Source organism: Syngnathus scovelli, unplaced genomic scaffold (assembly GCF_024217435.2).
Source record: "Syngnathus scovelli strain Florida unplaced genomic scaffold, RoL_Ssco_1.2 HiC_scaffold_28, whole genome shotgun sequence".
NCBI classification, from domain to species: Eukaryota; Metazoa; Chordata; class Actinopteri; order Syngnathiformes; family Syngnathidae; genus Syngnathus; species Syngnathus scovelli.
This window is the reverse complement of record NW_026061370.1, coordinates 645,464-662,778: the sequence shown is the minus strand read 5'-3', so window position 1 is coordinate 662,778 and position 17,315 is coordinate 645,464. Positions and strand designations below refer to the sequence as shown.

The 17,315-nt window shown below is 48.5% G+C and overlaps 1 protein-coding gene and 1 long non-coding RNA gene across 3 annotated transcripts; both read right to left on the bottom strand.

The window, feature by feature from the left end:
- Positions 1-441: 441 nt before the first annotated feature.
- On the bottom strand, positions 442-1,591 carry LOC137839961 (janus kinase and microtubule-interacting protein 3-like). 2 transcript variants are annotated; one of them, XM_068649769.1, is made up of 3 exons: positions 1,138-1,591; positions 933-1,058; positions 442-563 (listed from the first exon to the last, which is right to left on the bottom strand). In XM_068649769.1, exons 1-2 carry the CDS (start codon positions 1,348-1,350, stop codon positions 942-944), a joined length of 330 nt encoding a protein of 109 aa, XP_068505870.1. In that variant the 5' UTR covers positions 1,351-1,591; the 3' UTR covers positions 442-563; positions 933-941. The 2 variants fall into 2 exon arrangements, with proteins under 2 accessions (XP_068505870.1, XP_068505869.1); XM_068649768.1 differs by having other exon boundaries at positions 519-1,058.
- An 11,930-nt stretch (positions 1,592-13,521) lies between these two features.
- Positions 13,522-16,064, bottom strand: LOC137839955 (uncharacterized). The gene is made up of 4 exons (XR_011086345.1): positions 15,937-16,064; positions 15,713-15,759; positions 15,512-15,589; positions 13,522-13,637 (listed from the first exon to the last, which is right to left on the bottom strand). It is a non-coding gene; the product is annotated as an uncharacterized lncRNA (long non-coding RNA).
- Positions 16,065-17,315: the final 1,251 nt, after the last annotated feature.

Genomic DNA, 17,315 nt, shown 5'->3' with positions numbered 1-17,315 from the left:
AAATAGAAACTTTCCCACTCTGATTAAAACGTCCTGTGTTCATCTACGTATTTTCGTTTTGCTGTGCATCTTTTCCCTGCCATTTCGAGAGCCCAATTGACACTCATAGTTTAAAGAAATGTGTTTGCCCATCCTACTTTGTGGAATTTCACCACATGCGCTTTTGACCAAAATACCAAATTGAACTCAAGTGAAGCCAACACGCACAACCCCCCACACACACACAAATGTTGATATGAACATAAAAGAGCCGCATGCGGTTCGGGAGTTGCGGCTTGGCCAAACCTGTACTATACAACTTTATTTGTATAAAATTTTCACAACAGCTGTCACACAAACAAAGCGGGAAAAACCGAAGACGTGCGTGTTCCGCCCACGCTGGATTTATTTGCACCTTTGAAAAGACACCGTATTGCCGCAGATGTGGCAAAGAGTACTTTTGGGCATCTGAGACGGAAGGATGTCCAAAGCATCACGTCACCTGCTCTGGTAGGCATGGTGGTGGGACGTTGAGGTCAACCGCTTTGGGGTTGGCTGAATCTTTGATCGCAGGATGCCACACACTTGAAGACAGAAGCAGAAAAGCAGAGCTAAATGCAAAATGTACTCACCGGTGACTCCAATTTTTTTCCCCCCTGAAGAAACAGCTGGACGGGTGGCCCCGGCTGGCCAGTGGGACTCTTGTTATTCTGACCCTTTTTAGTGCGCGTTTGGGGCAACAACCGTTTTTTGTGGCGCTCTCTTCTGGTTCAAAAGTGCCCTGCATGTGAATTTGCTTTTCCTGCCTTCTGATTGGATGAGCGCCGGTGTGACGCGGTGCCTCTGTCACCGTGGCGGGGGGTATACGTTGGCATCGGAGCGTCTGCCAACGTCTGAGACCGGCTGGCAGTGTATCGGAGGTGTCGAGTGCGGTGCCGCTGGAGCTCACTCACCAGCTGGTGTTAGGGCCACAGAATGAAGGCCAAGGAGAAGAATAGAAAGAGAAACAGAAACTTCTCCTCCAATTGTTTGATTTGTCTCTTCTGAGCTTCGATGAATTCTTTCAGCTCTTTGTTCCTCTAGGACGGACAAATGGAAAGTGGCATTCAAAAGCCAGTAAGCGTGCAAGTAAGTGCCGGGCTGGCTTTGGGCCCTTACCTGTTGCGCGCTGTGCAGCAGATCCATTCTCTTTTGGAGATTGCAAGCGTCGCGCTCCCTCAACTCGCACATCAGGGCTCGCTTCCATTGGTCCACGGCGCTCCTAAGCTCTTCTCTCTGATCCGCCGTCAGCACGTCATTCACGCCAGCGTGGCTGGCTTTTTCGCCGTCCGTGGCGGGGCAGTCCCGCTGCGGTAGCGCCTCGTACAACATGGCCTCCAGCTCCAGGATCCTCTGGGCCGCAATCCTCGTCCATCAGTGGTCCGGCGGGAGATTTGAGGGCGGCTTACCTTATGAGCCTGGTCCATGGAACACTTCCTGAAGTCCAACTCTTCATCCAGGTAGCCCTTCTGCTTGCAGAACATATCCTAGCACAGCTCAAGGTCAGAATTGTTGGGGCACATTGCCGGAGTTCCCCTTGGCTGATGTCGCGTGTCTGTCTACCTTCTCACTTTCAATGTCCAACATCTTCTGTTGAAGTGCTGACTTGGTCACTTTGATGTATTCTAACCACTGAGGAAAGGCTGCTGTCACATAAGCAGAATGCGAGAGCGTGCGTGGACGTGCGCGTTACCTTCTCGGCTAGGGTGAGAAGGGTCCTGGCGTGAATCACGACCACCTGCTCCTCGTTGGTGAGATTCTGCAAGAGCCCAAAGGCACAGCGTCAACAAGCTTCTTTCAGCGCAAAGCCTTCCAAAAGTCACATTTGAGCCGCCGAGTCTCGTGGAGTGCGAACATAAGGAGTTCGACATACACTTACGGCGTTATAGCCCAGGATGTCCAGCTTCTTCATCAGATCACTGATGACGATGTCCGGGGGAAAGGCGCAAGGAGCAATGTAAGGTGTTCTGGGACCTCGGGTTAAGGTTAGGGTTGCAAGGGACGCCTTACGTACGCTCACGCCCTCGGCCTCGCAGTAGATCTGCAAAGGGCTGAGGCCGTCTGGGAAACGGACTTGCAGAAACTTCAAGACGGGGGAGCGCCACTCCCTCTCCTGAAAGGCAGAGGCATGCATCCGTCCGTCCGTCCGTCCGTCCGTCCGTCCGTCACATCTCTGGCCTCAACACGCTTGTGCGAGTCTTCCCACCTCCAGCTCCAGGATGCGGAACTCAAGCAGTTCGTTTTGGTCTCGGATATCCTGGATGTGCTCTTTCAGACGCGCTTCTTCCGCCTCCATCCGCCTGACCTGAAAAGACAGTCAGACCTCATCTGCGGGGCTTCCCGACAGGTGTGACGCCAAGCGACTCCGCCCAGCGCCTTTCTTTCCGTCACCTTTTCGGCCAACTGCTGATTGCTCTGACGCAGCAGCTGCTTCTCCTCCACCCACTTGACATTCTAGAAGAGACAAACGCGTGGACAGCTTTGGAATGTTGTGTCATTTTCATCCACAAATTCTTTGGTTGACTGGAAAATGACATTTGCTTTTCTCCGCATTTTCCCAGCCACGTTCGGGGGGGGGGGGGGGTTGGTCCAGTAATGCCAGACGGATGAGTGACTGAAGAATGTAGCTATTTTGTCTGAGAAAAAGGTGTGCTCATTGATGAGCTTACCTGTCCTTGTTGCTTCAGCGCTGACTCCAGATCTGCTACTCTGCTTTGATAGTGACCCATTTCTACCATCAGCTTTTCTCTGGTCTGAAAGGAGGAGGAGGGAGGCTCCTCCTCCTCCTTTCAGACTAGAGAACACCCGAGGCTGGGTGAGAACGGGGAGGCTGCGACCCGGCCGGGGGTTGCGGGAAGGGGCGCCACCTTGATCTCCTTCTCGGCGTCGTAGTCCCCTTCGCTGGTCTGGGCTAGCAGAGCGTAGGCTCGTTGCAGCGCTTGATATTCTTGCGTCAGCTGGCGGTAGCGAAGCTCCGCCTCTTCATGCACACACCAATGCAACACAGCACTAGTACCAGAATCAGTCAGACCGGCGACAAAGCACCCGCGACGCAAAGACGAGTCCGATTCCAGGCTGAAGAGGAATGTTTGGTGCCAATACGCTGGCAGAAATGGCGGGCTACCTCTTCGGGTTCCGTGTCGGGGGTTCTGTCGGTGTGAAAAGACAAGGACGATCCGTCCGGGTCCACCAACACGTCTTCGTCGTAGCCGTAAAATGTTTCGATGACCTGCGGGCGCGGAAGCAAACATCTCTCTGAACAAACTGAAGCGACACCTCACGATGAATCGACGAGAGGAACGATAGCGAGAAAAAGGCCATTTCATCTTGCGCAACACCAAGCAGCCGCAAACAAACAGACTCACCTTGCAGGACCTCACGCTTTGTTCCTCCTCAGAGATTCTCGACGTCGGTATCGTAGCAGCAAATCTCTCTCCTGTCGACACAAATAATCCGCCTTTGAGATTCTTTGGATGCAAAGGGAACGAACGGCTCCGGCGCAGAAACAAACGCGACTCACAATGACATTTCTGACATGAGCTCCTGTCTCCAGAGCCTGAAAAACACGTCACCGGCGATGATTGGAGGGACGCTCGTCTTTTCCAAAAGTGACAACTACAGGGTGTGTCAGGGTTTTCCAGATTATCTTTATCGTATCATTGTGTTGCTTTGACTTTGACTGCGACCTGTAATAAATAATATTATTTATCCCTTATTTATCCCTATCGCTTATCCCTTCCTACACAAAGTCGTAAAACACCCCTTGCTATGTTTTGACTAGAGGTCAAGGGCTTCCTCTATTCAATCCACTCTTACACCCACCCTGTTTCTCTTAATTAAAATGCTCGTGCAGGAGCCGAGAGTCAGACTTCATTCGTACAACGGATGGACTCTCCACCTGCAGGTGTCCAAAAGAACTTACTTGTCTCCCGTGTGGTTCTTGCAAAATAAGTTGGAGCGAGCGCAACTCTAACAGGGTGCATTTTGCCACTAGCTGCCTACGGACAATGACGTCGCGCTCGCGGCTCATGGTTGACGGGCTGAGCAGCCGGGCAAGTCCGTCGTTTTCAGCGCACAGCGAGTGGCAAAGGCGCGGACAAAACGGGAGCTTTGAGCTGCTGAAAACGGCAAAACAAGTCTAAAGCGTGTTCAAACGCGTGCGCACAATGCTCCTGCTTGAAAGGTCGGAATTTAAGGGGCCAATTTTTTGGATGGCGGCCGCCGGCCAAGCTTTGGACGGAAAAGGTTTCCTGGCGACAGCGAGCGAGCGCGGCGCTGCCGTACGTGCACCGAGTCGCCTGCCTGAAGACCTTGGACAAGTCGTCGATGATGTGCCGCTGCTCCACAACTTGAAGGAACTCCATTTCACCGTCCTGCTGGCCGCAACCGCGGTCCAGGTCATTGAGCGAACTAGGCCTTCTCTGTGGAACACAAATGCAGTGGACTCTGTTGGCACGCCGCCGTTGTCCGCGTCGACTTACCAAGCTTGCCATCTCCTCGTTCTCCTGGGTGACAAAGCGCACTTTGTTTTCAAGGCGACACAGCACCAGCGAGAGTTCTTCATTCTTCCTGCTCAGGCGTTTGTTTTTGTACAGGAGTGGCAGAAACTGGCTTTCTGTTTCTCTCAGTCGCTTTAGCTGCAAGCATGAAGTGCGGGATGTGAAAGACGCACAACACGCGGGCCAGAACGTATCCATTTCTTTTGCATCGGTTTGAACGGAATCGTGGCTTTGGCTCCCAATAAAAGACATCTACCAGGCAACCGACTCGCCGCGCCGCTCAACTAATAAGCAAGCGCAATGGGTGCCTCGCTGGATGGCGCGCATCAAACGTAGCGCAAACCTTCAAGCGTGCCGTCAATAAATTACCAGTTCATTGCGCTCTTCAGAAAGCAGGGCGTTTCGATCCTCCAGTTTCCTGATGACTGCGCTGAGCTCAGCGATTTTCAGATGAAACCGTCGCGTGTCCCGATCCTCCTGAGACTGAAAACGCCCCGCAACACACACACACAAGCACTCGTTCAAAGTTCAAAACTGTTTTTGTGCTACCTTCCTCCAGCAACGAACTAAGTCATGCGTACTGCAAGTGTGTGATGAGGTGGCTTACGCAATGAAGAGGATTGCTAGTAGCGGCGTTGACCCCACTTCCAGGGTAGTTTAGGCCCGCCCTTTGGGAATCCCTCAGGGCAGCGATCTGCTGCTCGGCAGCCTGAGTCTGCAGCTGAAGGCGGTGGACGTGGCCGGCCCCAGGGCTTCATCCAAAACACTAACCGCTCTGTCTTTCAGCTTGATCTCATCCGTCTGGATGTACAAACGGGGAGCGCTCAGGCAGGCGGGCAAACTCATTTGCCAGAATTGTGACAAAAACAAAGAGAGCAACCGGCCAATTTTTTTCTTGAATCGACTAGAACACCTTTGCTGTGACAAAAGCGAAGCGAGCAACCGGACATTTTCTTCTTGTGAAATAGAATAGAATAGAATGCCTTAGGTGTCATTGCACTGCAGGTATACAACGAAATTGGGAACATAGCCACGCACCGCGCATCTGATCAGTCCTACCAGTCGGCGGATCTCCCTCTCGCAGTCTCTCTTGGTTCGGCTCAGCTCCTCCCGATGCTGGTGATGAGCCGATCGGAGCTCGGCCGCTCGGGACTGCCAGGCCTGCTGGGCCGCTGCCAGGGCTTCTTCCGCGCTCCTGGTGGAGGCGACACCGCTCGGTCTCCCAACACCGCCGCGTCTCCTCCACCTCCGCCAGCAAAGCGCCCCCCCTCCTCACCTGAGCAGACATTGCGCCACACCGGGCCGTTGAGACCGCAACGGAGCGCCGCGACGCTTACTGGGGACAAGCTACACAATACGGTAGCGGCCGCATCGAAGCCCGACGTGGCGTGCGGATAGTCAGACACGGATAGAGCGGATCACCTTGTCCATGGAGCCGTCCCTCAGGCTGAGGACCAAGGCATTCAGTCGCTGGATCTCTCCATCTTTGATTTTGATCACTCTCATCAGCTCCATTTCATGCTGCCGCAGTAATGTCTCCCTGGTAATGGATAACTCTTTCTGCTTCTCCTCATGGAGTTTGCTTTTGAGTTCCGTCATGGCGGCGGTGGCACGGTGGTGCTCCGCCCGCAGGTCCTGACTTCTCTCTCTCTCCAGACAGCTGACCTGACATGACTTAGACTTAGACAAACTTTATTGTCATCTTGTCTGCACATGGTGCATACAAAACGAAATTCCGTTGCATACGTCTTACAACAAAGTAGTGATATTGCAGTTGAATAGAAGTAACATATCCTATGAAAAAATATATATATATACATATACTATATATATATATATATATATATATATATATATATTAAAAATAAGTATAAAGTGCAGCAGTGATAATTATGCAATAGTGCAAGTAGGCAAAACAGTATTCAAGAGTGTGCAGAGGAATGCTAAACCATGTATTAAACTTCTATTTAAAGGGTTTATACAAGTTCAGTAAAGTTGGTAGTGCGAGATAGTGCAAGATAGAGGTCCGTAGTGTCATAAAGTACAGTTCTGTGAATGTGTGATGCAGAGTTCAGTTTAGAGCTCAACAGTTCTAGTGTTCAACAGTCTGATGACAGCAGGGAAAAAGCTGTTGCAGAACCTGGTGGACCTGCAGCGGATGCTGCAAACCTCTTCCCAGAGGGCAGCAGGGAGAACAGTCCATGGTGGGGGTGTGATGGGTCATTGATGATGTTACGGGCACGGGACATGCAGCGCTGAGATGAAATGTCCTGAATGGAGGGAAGAGGAGCCCCTATGATCCTCTCTGCTGTCCTCACCACTCTCCTCACGTTCTTCCAATCGGAGGCGGTGCAGCCTCCACACCACACAGAGAGACAGCTTGTCAGAATGCTCTCTATGGTGCTCCTATAGAACGTCCTCATGATGGGTGGGGGCAGGTGGGCTCTCCTCATCCTCCGCAGGAAGTACAAGCGCTTCTGTGCCCTCTTGACCAGTGCCGTAGTGTTCATAGTCCAGGTGAGGTCTTCTGTGATGTGGACCCCCAGGAATTTGGTGCTGCTGACCACCTCCACAGCTGAGCTGTTGATGATCAGTGGAGCGTGGTGAGGCTGTTTTTTCCTGAAGTCGACGATGATCTCCTTCATCTTCTCCTCATTCAGGATCAGGCTGTTTTCTCTGCACCAGCCCACCAGCTGCTCCACCTCCTCTCTGTAGTCCAGGTCGTTGTTGTCTCTGATGAGCCCCACCACCGTTGTGTCGTCTGCTGACTTCACGATGTGATTGGTGGTGAACCTGAGGACGCAGTCGTGTGTCATCAGGGTGCACAGCAGGGGGCTCAGGACGCAGCCCTGAAGGGAGCCTGTGCTGAGGGTGATGACATCAGAGGTGTTCTGTCCGACCCGGACTGACTGAGGTCTGTTGGTGAGGAAGTCTAGCAGCCAGTTGCGAAGGGGGGTGTTGAAGCCCAGGTGTTCCAATTTTCCTACCAGATGCTGTGGGATGATGGTGTTAAACGCTGAGCTGAAGTCCAGGAACAGCCTCCGCACATGGGTGTTCTTCTCCTCCAGGTGAGCCAGGCTCAGGTGAAGAACGGAGGAGATGGCTTCCTGAGTGGAGCGGTTTTGCCGGTCGGCAAACTGGAACGGGTCAAATAATAGGGGGAGTCTGGAAACGATGTGACCTTTAAGCAGCCTTTCGAAGCACTTCATCATAACCGGAGTCAGTGCAACAGGCCGGTAATCATTAAATGAGGTGATTTGAGGTTTCTTCGGCACCGGAATGATGGAGGCAGTCTTAAAGCACGCCGGCACTGTGGCTTGGCCCAGCGAGGTGTTAAAAATGTCTGTGATGACCCCAGCCAGATGACTTGCACATTCCCTGAACACACGCCCAGGAATGTTGTCCGGGCCAGGGGCCTTACAGGGGTTGACTCTCCTCAGGGTCTTCAACACATCGGCGGAGTCAAGGCAGAGTACCTCCTCTTCCTGATGGGGGACAGTTTTAACTGCTGGAGTGCCGTTTAGTGCCTCGAACCTCCCAAAGAAGTTATTTAGACCATTTAGAAAGTCAGCATCAACTACACCCACCGGGGGGGGGGAGGGTGAGTTGTCGTCTGTAATCGCCCGTATGCCTTGCCACATACTCCTGATGTTTTTGACGTCGTGGAAACGATCCTGAAATTTTCGACTGCGGTCTCGCTTCGCTATCCTGATGGCACGGTTCAAGTTGGCTCTCGCTGTCCTCAGTGTCTCCTTGTCGCCAGACTTGAAGGCAGAGTTCCGCGCTCGTAGCGTTTGACGTACCTCCTCAGTCATCCAGGGTCGTTGGTTGCCCCGGGTGATGATATTCTTAGTGGTGCTGACGTCCTCGGTGCATTTGTTGATGTAGGCTGACACAGTCATGGCACACGCATGTCTAATCTACATTGGGAAAACTGGGAGGGAGGGAGGCAGGCAGGGAGGCAGGCAGGGAGGCAGGCAGGGAGGCAGGCAGTGTCTGTCTGTTGAGGTTTTCACCTTGTTCTTCTCCTGCTGAAGTTCTAACTGGACGTCCATCAGTTTGGTTCTCAGCTCGTCATTGGCGGCCTGAAGGGCGTCCGTTCGCTCCGCCTTGGCCCGCCCTGCCGGAGCTCGTTTGGACATCTCTTACTCGAGTCTCGCCCGGTCGTCAGTCAGAGATCACAACATTTGTACCTGGAGAGCACAAACGCAGCGCTGTTTTCCACTGGCTTCGAACTCAACTTCAATCGGTACCGTAACTTACAACATCATAAACATAGAACTAGCTTGACTTATTCATTGAATAAATGCATTTGGTTCTTCAAAACTGCATCACGCAACATAGCGTGACCGAGACGGCCGTTATCCACCTGCGTGAAGTTATTTGGTGAAATGAATGAGATGTTTAAGACACCATCGTTCTGTCTCTATGTAGATGAAGGGAAATAATCGATTGCTGAAGGTCCAAAGGTGTTGTGATAAACAAATAAACATATTAGTGATTAGTGACATATTTGTGATAGACATATTAGGCAGGATAATCACATATGTTAACGTGACTGCCCACACTGTATTTATTTATGGTTATTTGTTAAATCGAGTACTGTTAGACATGAAATAGGAAGTGTTTAACATAAATGGAAGACGAAAGGGGTACTCACCATTGTAGCTCCTGCTGGTCAATGATACGAGCCTCTTCTTGCAGTGGAAAACATACAGCCAACAAACACCGTGGAACCTAAAGGAATGAAATTAAACATTAACATTTAGCCTCAACCAACATTCACAGATACAACGCAACGCAAACTACACAAACGTAAATCTTTTTAAACACAATGAGTTGTACTTACCGTGTACGCTCTAGACGGTCCACTTGCAAGCAGAAAATAAAGATATTTCTGTTGATAATCGTCGTGTTTGTATCCGGTGTCTCGCTCAAGGCCATTGCGCCCACAGATTTGAATTTTGGCGAGAGTTCAGCCTATTGACGTCATTTCCGCGGTGTAATACCCGCATATCTGAAACGGCAAAGTTAAGAGTAGAGTTAAATAAAGTTTTTAGTCAACGCAATAATTTACAACCGTTGACCAGTCGAAATAATCGTCGAAATTTGGCGTCTGTGGCTGGAAGCAGACGCCGAGTTCGACATTCCTCCCAAACGCCACACTCCCTCGCTTTTCAGGGCTAAAAAAAAACAGTTGTAATTACCTTGTACGCTCTAGACGGTCAAGTTGCAAGCTGAAAACAAAAATATTTGCCTTGTAAGTCATCGTGTTACTAACCGCTGTGTCTTGTTTGCCAGAATTGCCGCTTTCCTACTTCCTGTTGCAAGCCACGCCCACGGATTATAATTTTGCCGTGAGTTCCGCCTATTGACGTCATGTCCGCGTGACATGACTGCGACGTAATATTATCTAAAACTGTTTGTGTGGTATTGTGTTGTTCTGTGCGGTATTGTGTTATTCTGTGCGGCGTCGTGTTGTTCTGTGCGGCGTCGTGTTGTTCAGTGCGACGTTGTGTTGTTCAGTGCGGCATGGTGTTGTTCAGTGCGGCATGGTGTTGTTCAGTGCGGCATGGTGTTGTTCAGTGCGGCATGGTGTTGTTCAGTGCGGCATAATGTTGTTCAGTGCGGCATGGTGTTGTTCAGTGCGGCATGGTGTTGTTCAGTGCGGCATGGTGTTGTTCAGTGCGGCATAATGTTGTTCAGTAAGCCATAATGTTGTTCAGTGCGGCATGGTGTTGTTCAGTGCGGGATGGTGTTGTTCAGTGCAGGATGGTGTTGTTCAGTGCGGCATGGTGTTGTTCAATGCGGCATGGTGTTGTTCAGTGCGGGATGGTGTTGTTCAGTGCAGGATGGTGTTGTTCAGTGCGGCATGGTGTTGTTCAATGCGGCATGGTGTTGTTCAGTGCGGCATGGTGTTGTTCAGTGCGGCATGGTGTTGTTCAGTGCGGCATGGTGTTGTTCAGTGCGGAATGGTGTTGTTCAGTGCGGCATGGTGTTGTTCAGTGTGGGATGGTGTTGTTCAATGCGGGATCGTGTTGTTCAGTACGGGGTGGTGTTGTTCAGTGCAGGATGGTGTTGTTCAGTGCAGGATGGTGTTGTTCAGTGCGGCATGGTGTTGTTCAATGCAGGATCGTGTTGTTCAGTGCAGCATGGTGTTGTTCAGTGCAGCATGGTGTTGTTCAGTGCGGCATGGTGTTGTTCAATGCGGCATGGTGTTGTTCAGTGCGGGATGGTGTTGTTCAGTGCGGCATGGTGTTTTTCAGTGCGGCATAATGTTGTTCAGTGCAGCATGGTGTTGTTCAGTGCGGCATGGTGTTGTTCAGTGCGACAATGTTGTTCAGTGCGGCATAATGTTGTTCAGTGCGGCATGGTGTTGTTCAGTGCGGCATGGTGTTGTTCAGTGCGGCATGGTGTTGTTCAGTGCGGCATGGTGTTGTTCAGTGCAGGATGGTGTTGTTCAGTGCAGGATGGTGTTGTTCAATGCGGCATGGTGTTGTTCAGTGCGGGATGGTGTTGTTCAGTGCAGGATGGTGTTGTTCAGTGCGGCATGGTGTTGTTCAGTGCGGAATGGTGTTGTTCAGTGCGGCATGGTGTTGTTCAGTGCGGCATGGTGTTGTTCAGTGCAGGATGGTGTTGTTCAATGCGGGATGGTGTTGTTCAGTGCGGGATGGTGTTGTTCAGTGCAGGATGGTGTTGTTCAGTGCGGCATGGTGTTGTTCAATGCGGCATGGTGTTGTTCAGTGCAGGATGGTGTTGTTCAGTGCGGCATGGTGTTGTTCAATGCGGCATGGTGTTGTTCAATGCGGCATGGTGTTGTTCAGTGCGGCATGGTGTTGTTCAGTGCGGCATGGTGTTGTTCAGTGCAGCGTAATGTTGTTCAGTGCGGCATGGTGTTGTTCAGTGCGGAATGGTGTTGTTCAGTGCGGCATGGTGTTGTTCAGTGCGGGATGGTGTTGTTCAGTGCGGCATGGTGTTGCTCAGTGCGGCATGGTGTTGTTCAGTGCGGGATGGTGTTGTTCAGTGCGGCATGGTGTTGTTCAGTGCGGCATGGTGTTGTTCAGTGCGGCATGGTGTTGTTCAGTGTGGCATGGTGTTGTTCAGTGCGGCATAATGTTGTTCAGTGCGCCATAATGTTGTTCAGTGCGGCATGGTGTTGTTCAGTGCGGGATGGTGTTGTTCAGTGCAGGATGGTGTTGTTCAGTGCGGCATGGTGTTGTTCAATGCGGGATCGTGTTGTTCAGTGCGGCATGGTGTTGTTCAGTGCGGCATGGTGTTGTTCAGTGCGGCATGGTGTTGTTCAGTGCGGCATGGTGTTGTTCAGTGCGGCATAATGTTGTTCAGTGCGGCATAATGTTGTTCAGTGCGGCATAATGTTGTTCAGTGCGGCATAATGTTGTTCAGTGCGGCATAATGTTGTTCAGTGCGGCATAATGTTGTTCAGTGCGGGATGGTGTTGTTCATTGCGGCATGGTGTTGTTCAGTGCGGCATGGTGTTGTTCAGTGCGGCATGGTGTTGTTCAGTGCGGGATGGTGTTGTTCAGTGCAGGATGGTGTTGTTCAGTGCGGCATGGTGTTGTTCAATGCGGCATGGTGTTGTTCAGTTCGGGATGGTGTTGTTCAGTGCGGCATGGTGTTGTTCAGTGCGGCATAATGTTTTTCAGTGCGGCATGTTGTTCAGTGCGGCATGGTGTTGTTCAGTGCAGCATAATGTTGTTCAGTGCGGCATGGTGTTGTTCAGTGCGGAATGGTGTTGTTCAGTGCGGCATGGTGTTGTTCAGTGCGGCATGGTGTTGTTCAGTGCGGCATGGTGTTGTTCAGTGCGGCATGGTGTTGTTCAGTGCGGGATGGTGTTCAATGCGGGATCGTGTTGTTCAGTGCGGCATGGTGTTGTTCAGTGCGGCATGGTGTTGTTCAGTGCGGCATGGTGTTGTTTAGTGCGGCATGGTGTTGTTCATTTCGGCATAATGTTGTTCAGTGCGGCATAATGTTGTTTAGTGCGGCATGGTGTTGTTCAGTGCGGGATGGTGTTGTTCAGTGCGTTATAATGTTGTTCAGTGCGGCATGGTGTTGTTCAGTGCGGCATGGTGTTGTTCAGTGCGGCATAATGTTGTTCAGTGCGGCATAATGTTGTTCAGTGCGGGATGGTGTTGTTCAGTGCGGGATGGTGTTGTTCAGTGCGGCATGGTGTTCAATGCGGAATGGTGTTGTTCAGTGCAGGATGGTGTTGTTCAGTGCGGCATGGTGTTGTTCAGTGCGGCATAATGTTGTTCAGTGCGGCATGGTGTTGTTCAGTGCGGCATGGTGTTGTTCAGTGCGGCATGGTGTTGTTCAGTGCGGCATGGTGTTGTTCAGTGCGGCATGGTGTTGTTCAGTGCGGCATGGTGTTGTTCAGTGCGGCATAATGTTCAGTGAGGCATAATGTTGTTCAGTGCGGCATAATGTTGTTCAGTGCGGCATGGTGTTGTTCAGTGCGGGATGGTGTTGTTCAGTGCAGGATGGTGTTGTTCAGTGCGGCATGGTGTTCAGTGCGGGATGGTGTCTTTCAGTGCGGCATGGTGTCGTTCAGTGCGGCATGGTGTCTTTCAGTGCGGCATGGTGTCGTTCAGTGAGGCATGGTGTTGTTCAGTGCGGCATGGTGTTGTTTAGTGCGGCATGGTGTTGTTCAGTGCGGGATGGTGTTCAGTGCGGCATGGTGTTGTTCAGTGCGGTATCGTGTTGTTCAGTGCGGTATCGTGTTTCTCAGTGCGGTATCGTGTTGTTCAGTGCAGTATCGTTGTGTTGTTCGTATTGTGTTGTGTTGTTCGTAATGTGTTGTGTTGTTCGTATTGTGTTGTGTTGTTCGTATTGTGTTGTGTTGTTCGTATTGTGTTGTGTTGTTCATATTGTGTTGTTCATATTGTGTTGAGTTGTTCGTATTGTGTTGTGTTGTTCGTATTGTGTTGCCTTTAACACTTAGCCTCTAACACTTAGCCTCTAACACTTAGCCTCTAGCATCTAGAAGGTAAATAAATAGGAAGGAAGGACTCACCGGTGACGTCTTCGCCCACGTCCAAGCGTTGTACTTTGTATTTTCATCCTTCTGACAGTGGAAAACATAGCCAACAAACACCGTGGAACCTAAACGAATGAAAGAAAACTATCATTTGGCCACAACCAACATTCACAGATACAACACAATGTGACGTGCGGGGTTGAGGTTAAAGGTTGAGTGAAGGGCCCTCGTTTTAAACTACTTTTTTGAAAAGGATTGGGAACAAGTAAGACGTATTTAATTTATTTAATGGGAAGTAGTAAGAGCTATTGAATTTAATCTATGTATTATATTATATTGTATTGTATTCTGTTGTATTCTTTTGGATTGTATTCACACTAACCCCACTAAAACTTCAGCCCACAAAAACTCGCCTCTGGCGCCTAGCCTCTGGCACTTAGCCTCTAACACTTAGCCTTTAACACTTAGCCTTTAACACTTAGCCTTTAACACTTAGCCTTTAACACTTAGCCTTTAACACTTAGCCTTTAACACTTAGCCTAGAAGGTGAATAAATAGGGTTAAAGGTTGAGTGAAGGGCCCTCGTTTTAAACTACTGTTTTGAAAAGGAGTGGGAACAAGTAAGACGTATTTAATTTATTTAATGGGAAGTAGTAAGACTTATTAAATTTATTTAATCTACTTTTCTTCCCAGGCAAAATTTGATGTGCTGCAATTCCAAATTTCCAAAGTGAATGAAGGAATGAAGTCCTTTAAATTATGATTTTGTATAAATACTAGGCATTAACACAAAATCGACGGCACAAAATGGGCAGACTTTACTTGTTTGAAAAGGACTGGTTACAAGACAGACTTTTTTAATTTATTTAATGGGAAGAAGACTTAGTTTAATTGATCTATTTTTGTTCCCTGGCAAAATTCGATTTGCTGCAATTCCAAATTTCCAAAGTGAATGAAGGCAAGAAGTCGTTTAAATTATGATTTTGTTTAAATACTAGGCATGGACACAAAATCTACGGCACAAAATGGGCAGACTTTACTTGTTTGAAGAGGACTGGTTACAAGACAGACTTTTCTGATTTATTTATTGGGAAGAAGACTTATTTAGTTTATTTAATCTATTTTTGTTCCCTGGCAAAATTGGATTTGCTGAAACTGTATTTTGCCAAATCTTGCCTTGAGACCTGATAGGAAGTATTAAACGCTTAGTTAAATCAATACAAGTTGGTAGTAAGAGCGAGTAATGTTGGTTGAACCGATGAATGAAGGTTGAAAGCAATTTAAATTATGACTTTGTATAAATACTAGATATTAACAGAACATCTACTGCGCGAAATGGGCAGAGTTTACTTGTTTGAGAAGGAGTGGCTTATTCAAAACTAAGATTTATTTAATCTGTTTGTTCCCAGGCAAAATTGGATGTGATGCAATTCCAAATTTCACCACATGACGGTGCCCAATTTCGACTTCATAGGACATATTAAACACTTAGCTTGTTATTATGTTCAAGGTAATCAGATTTGTTTATTATTCTAATGGCCTCTTCAAAACTATTCTGGATTACTACTTTGGATCTATTCTACATTACTTGGCAACAACATACTCTGTAACAGATTAGGCAGTATAATCATATATGTTAACTTGAGAGTGCCCACACTCAATCTACTTATCGTGATGTGTTAAATCAATTACTGTTAGACATTATTTGTCTGATAATCTACCAAATCTTTGAATTGAAGAATTTGTGATTTAATTAATAGCTTGTTCAGGGTAATCAGACTTGTATATAATTCTAATGGCCTTCTTTTGAAAACTATTCTGAATTACAACTTTGGATCTTATATTACTTTGCAACAATCTACTCGGTGACAGATTAGGCAGTATAATCACATATGTTAACTTCAGTGCCCACACTGTATTTATTTATGGTTATTTGTTAAATCAAGTACTGTTAGACATGAAATAGGAAGTGTTTAACATAAATGTTATGGCTACTCACCATTGTAGCTCGCTCCTGGTCAATGATATGAGCCTCTTCTTGCAGTGGAAAACTTGCAGCCAACAAACACCGTGGAACCTAAAGGAATGAAATTAAACATTAACATTTCGCCTGGACCAACATTCACACGTACAACGCAACGCGGCTACACTTCTGCTATTACAAACGTAAATCTCCTTAAACACAACGAGTGTTACTTACCGTGTACGCTCTAGGCAAAATTGGATGTGATGCAATTCCAAATCTATCTGAAACGGCAGTTAAAAGTAGAGTTACATCAAGTTTTCTTTTTTAATCAACACAATCATTTACAACCGTTGACCAGAAAGAATCGTCGAAATTCGACGTCCCCCACAAACGCCACGCTCACTCGCTTTTCAGGGCAACAAAAGTACTTCTTTTTAAAAACGATGAGTTGTACTTACCGTGTACGCTCTGGACGGTCCAGTTGCAAGCAGAAAATAAAAATATTTCTCTTGTTAGTCGTATGTTACCATCCGCTGTGTCTTTGTCAACATCGCCGCCATTTTCCTACTTCCTGCTGCGAGCCACGCCCACGGATTTAAATTTGGGCGGAAGCTCTTTCCATTGGCGTCGTTTTCGCGTATAGCAAATCCGATTGGTTGGGAAGGGGGCACGGTTATGCAGCCGAGGGGTCCTGTGATCGGTGGGATGTAAAGTAGGCGTCGACGTCACGTCCGCGTCACGTGACCACGACGTGGCAGACGTCATATAGCAACCGCTGTTTTGTTTAGTAGACTTACAGTTGTTATGCATTGACATAATGGCGCACACACCAAATAGATCTAAATAAATTAAATAATTCTTCTGCCCACTCTCTTTTAAACAAGTTAACTCTCCCCGCGGATTTGAATTCCGGCGAAAGTTACGCCCATCGACGTCACGTATGTCACGTGACCACGACGTGGCAGATGTCATATAGCAACCGCTGTTTTGTTTAGTAGATTTACAGTTGTTATGCATTGGCATAATGGTGTGCACTCAAAATAGATTTAAATAAATTAAATATTTCTTCTGCCCACTCCCTTTTAAACAAGTTAACTCTGCCCACGTCCATTGACGTCTTGTCTGCGTCACGTGACCACGACGTAGCGACGTCATATAGTAACCGCTGTTTTGATCAGTAGACTTACAGTTATTATGCGTTGACATAATGGCGCACTGGTTAGCATGGCCACCTCTTAAGCATGATGTTGCGGGTTCGACGCCTGATCAATGTTAGCATGGAGTGAGCTGAAGTGCATGGCGCTGAAGATTTGAATCTTTGAAATGCGCTGAGGTCTGACATATCAGGCAGAATGGTTTGCCATCACGTTCAACAAAAAATAGAAACTTTCCCACTCTGATTAAAACGTCCTGTGTTCATCTACGTATTTTCGTTTTGCTGTGCATCTTTTCCCTGCCATTTCGAGAGCCCAATTGACACTCATAGTTTAAAGAAATGTGTTTGCCCATCCTACTTTGTGGAATTTCACCACATGCGCTTTTGACCAAAATACCAAATTGAACTCAAGTGAAGCCAACACGCACAACCCCCCCCCCCCCCCCCCCCCCCCACACACACACACACACACACAAATGTTGATATGAACATAAAAGAGCCGCATGCGGTTCGGGAGTTGCGGCTTGGCCAAACCTGTACTATACAACTTTATTTGTATAAAATTTTCACAACAGCTGTCACACAAACAAAGCGGGAAAAACCGAAGACGTGCGTGTTCCGCCCACGCTGGATTTATTTGCACCTTTGAAAAGACACCGTATTGCCGCAGATGTGGCAAAG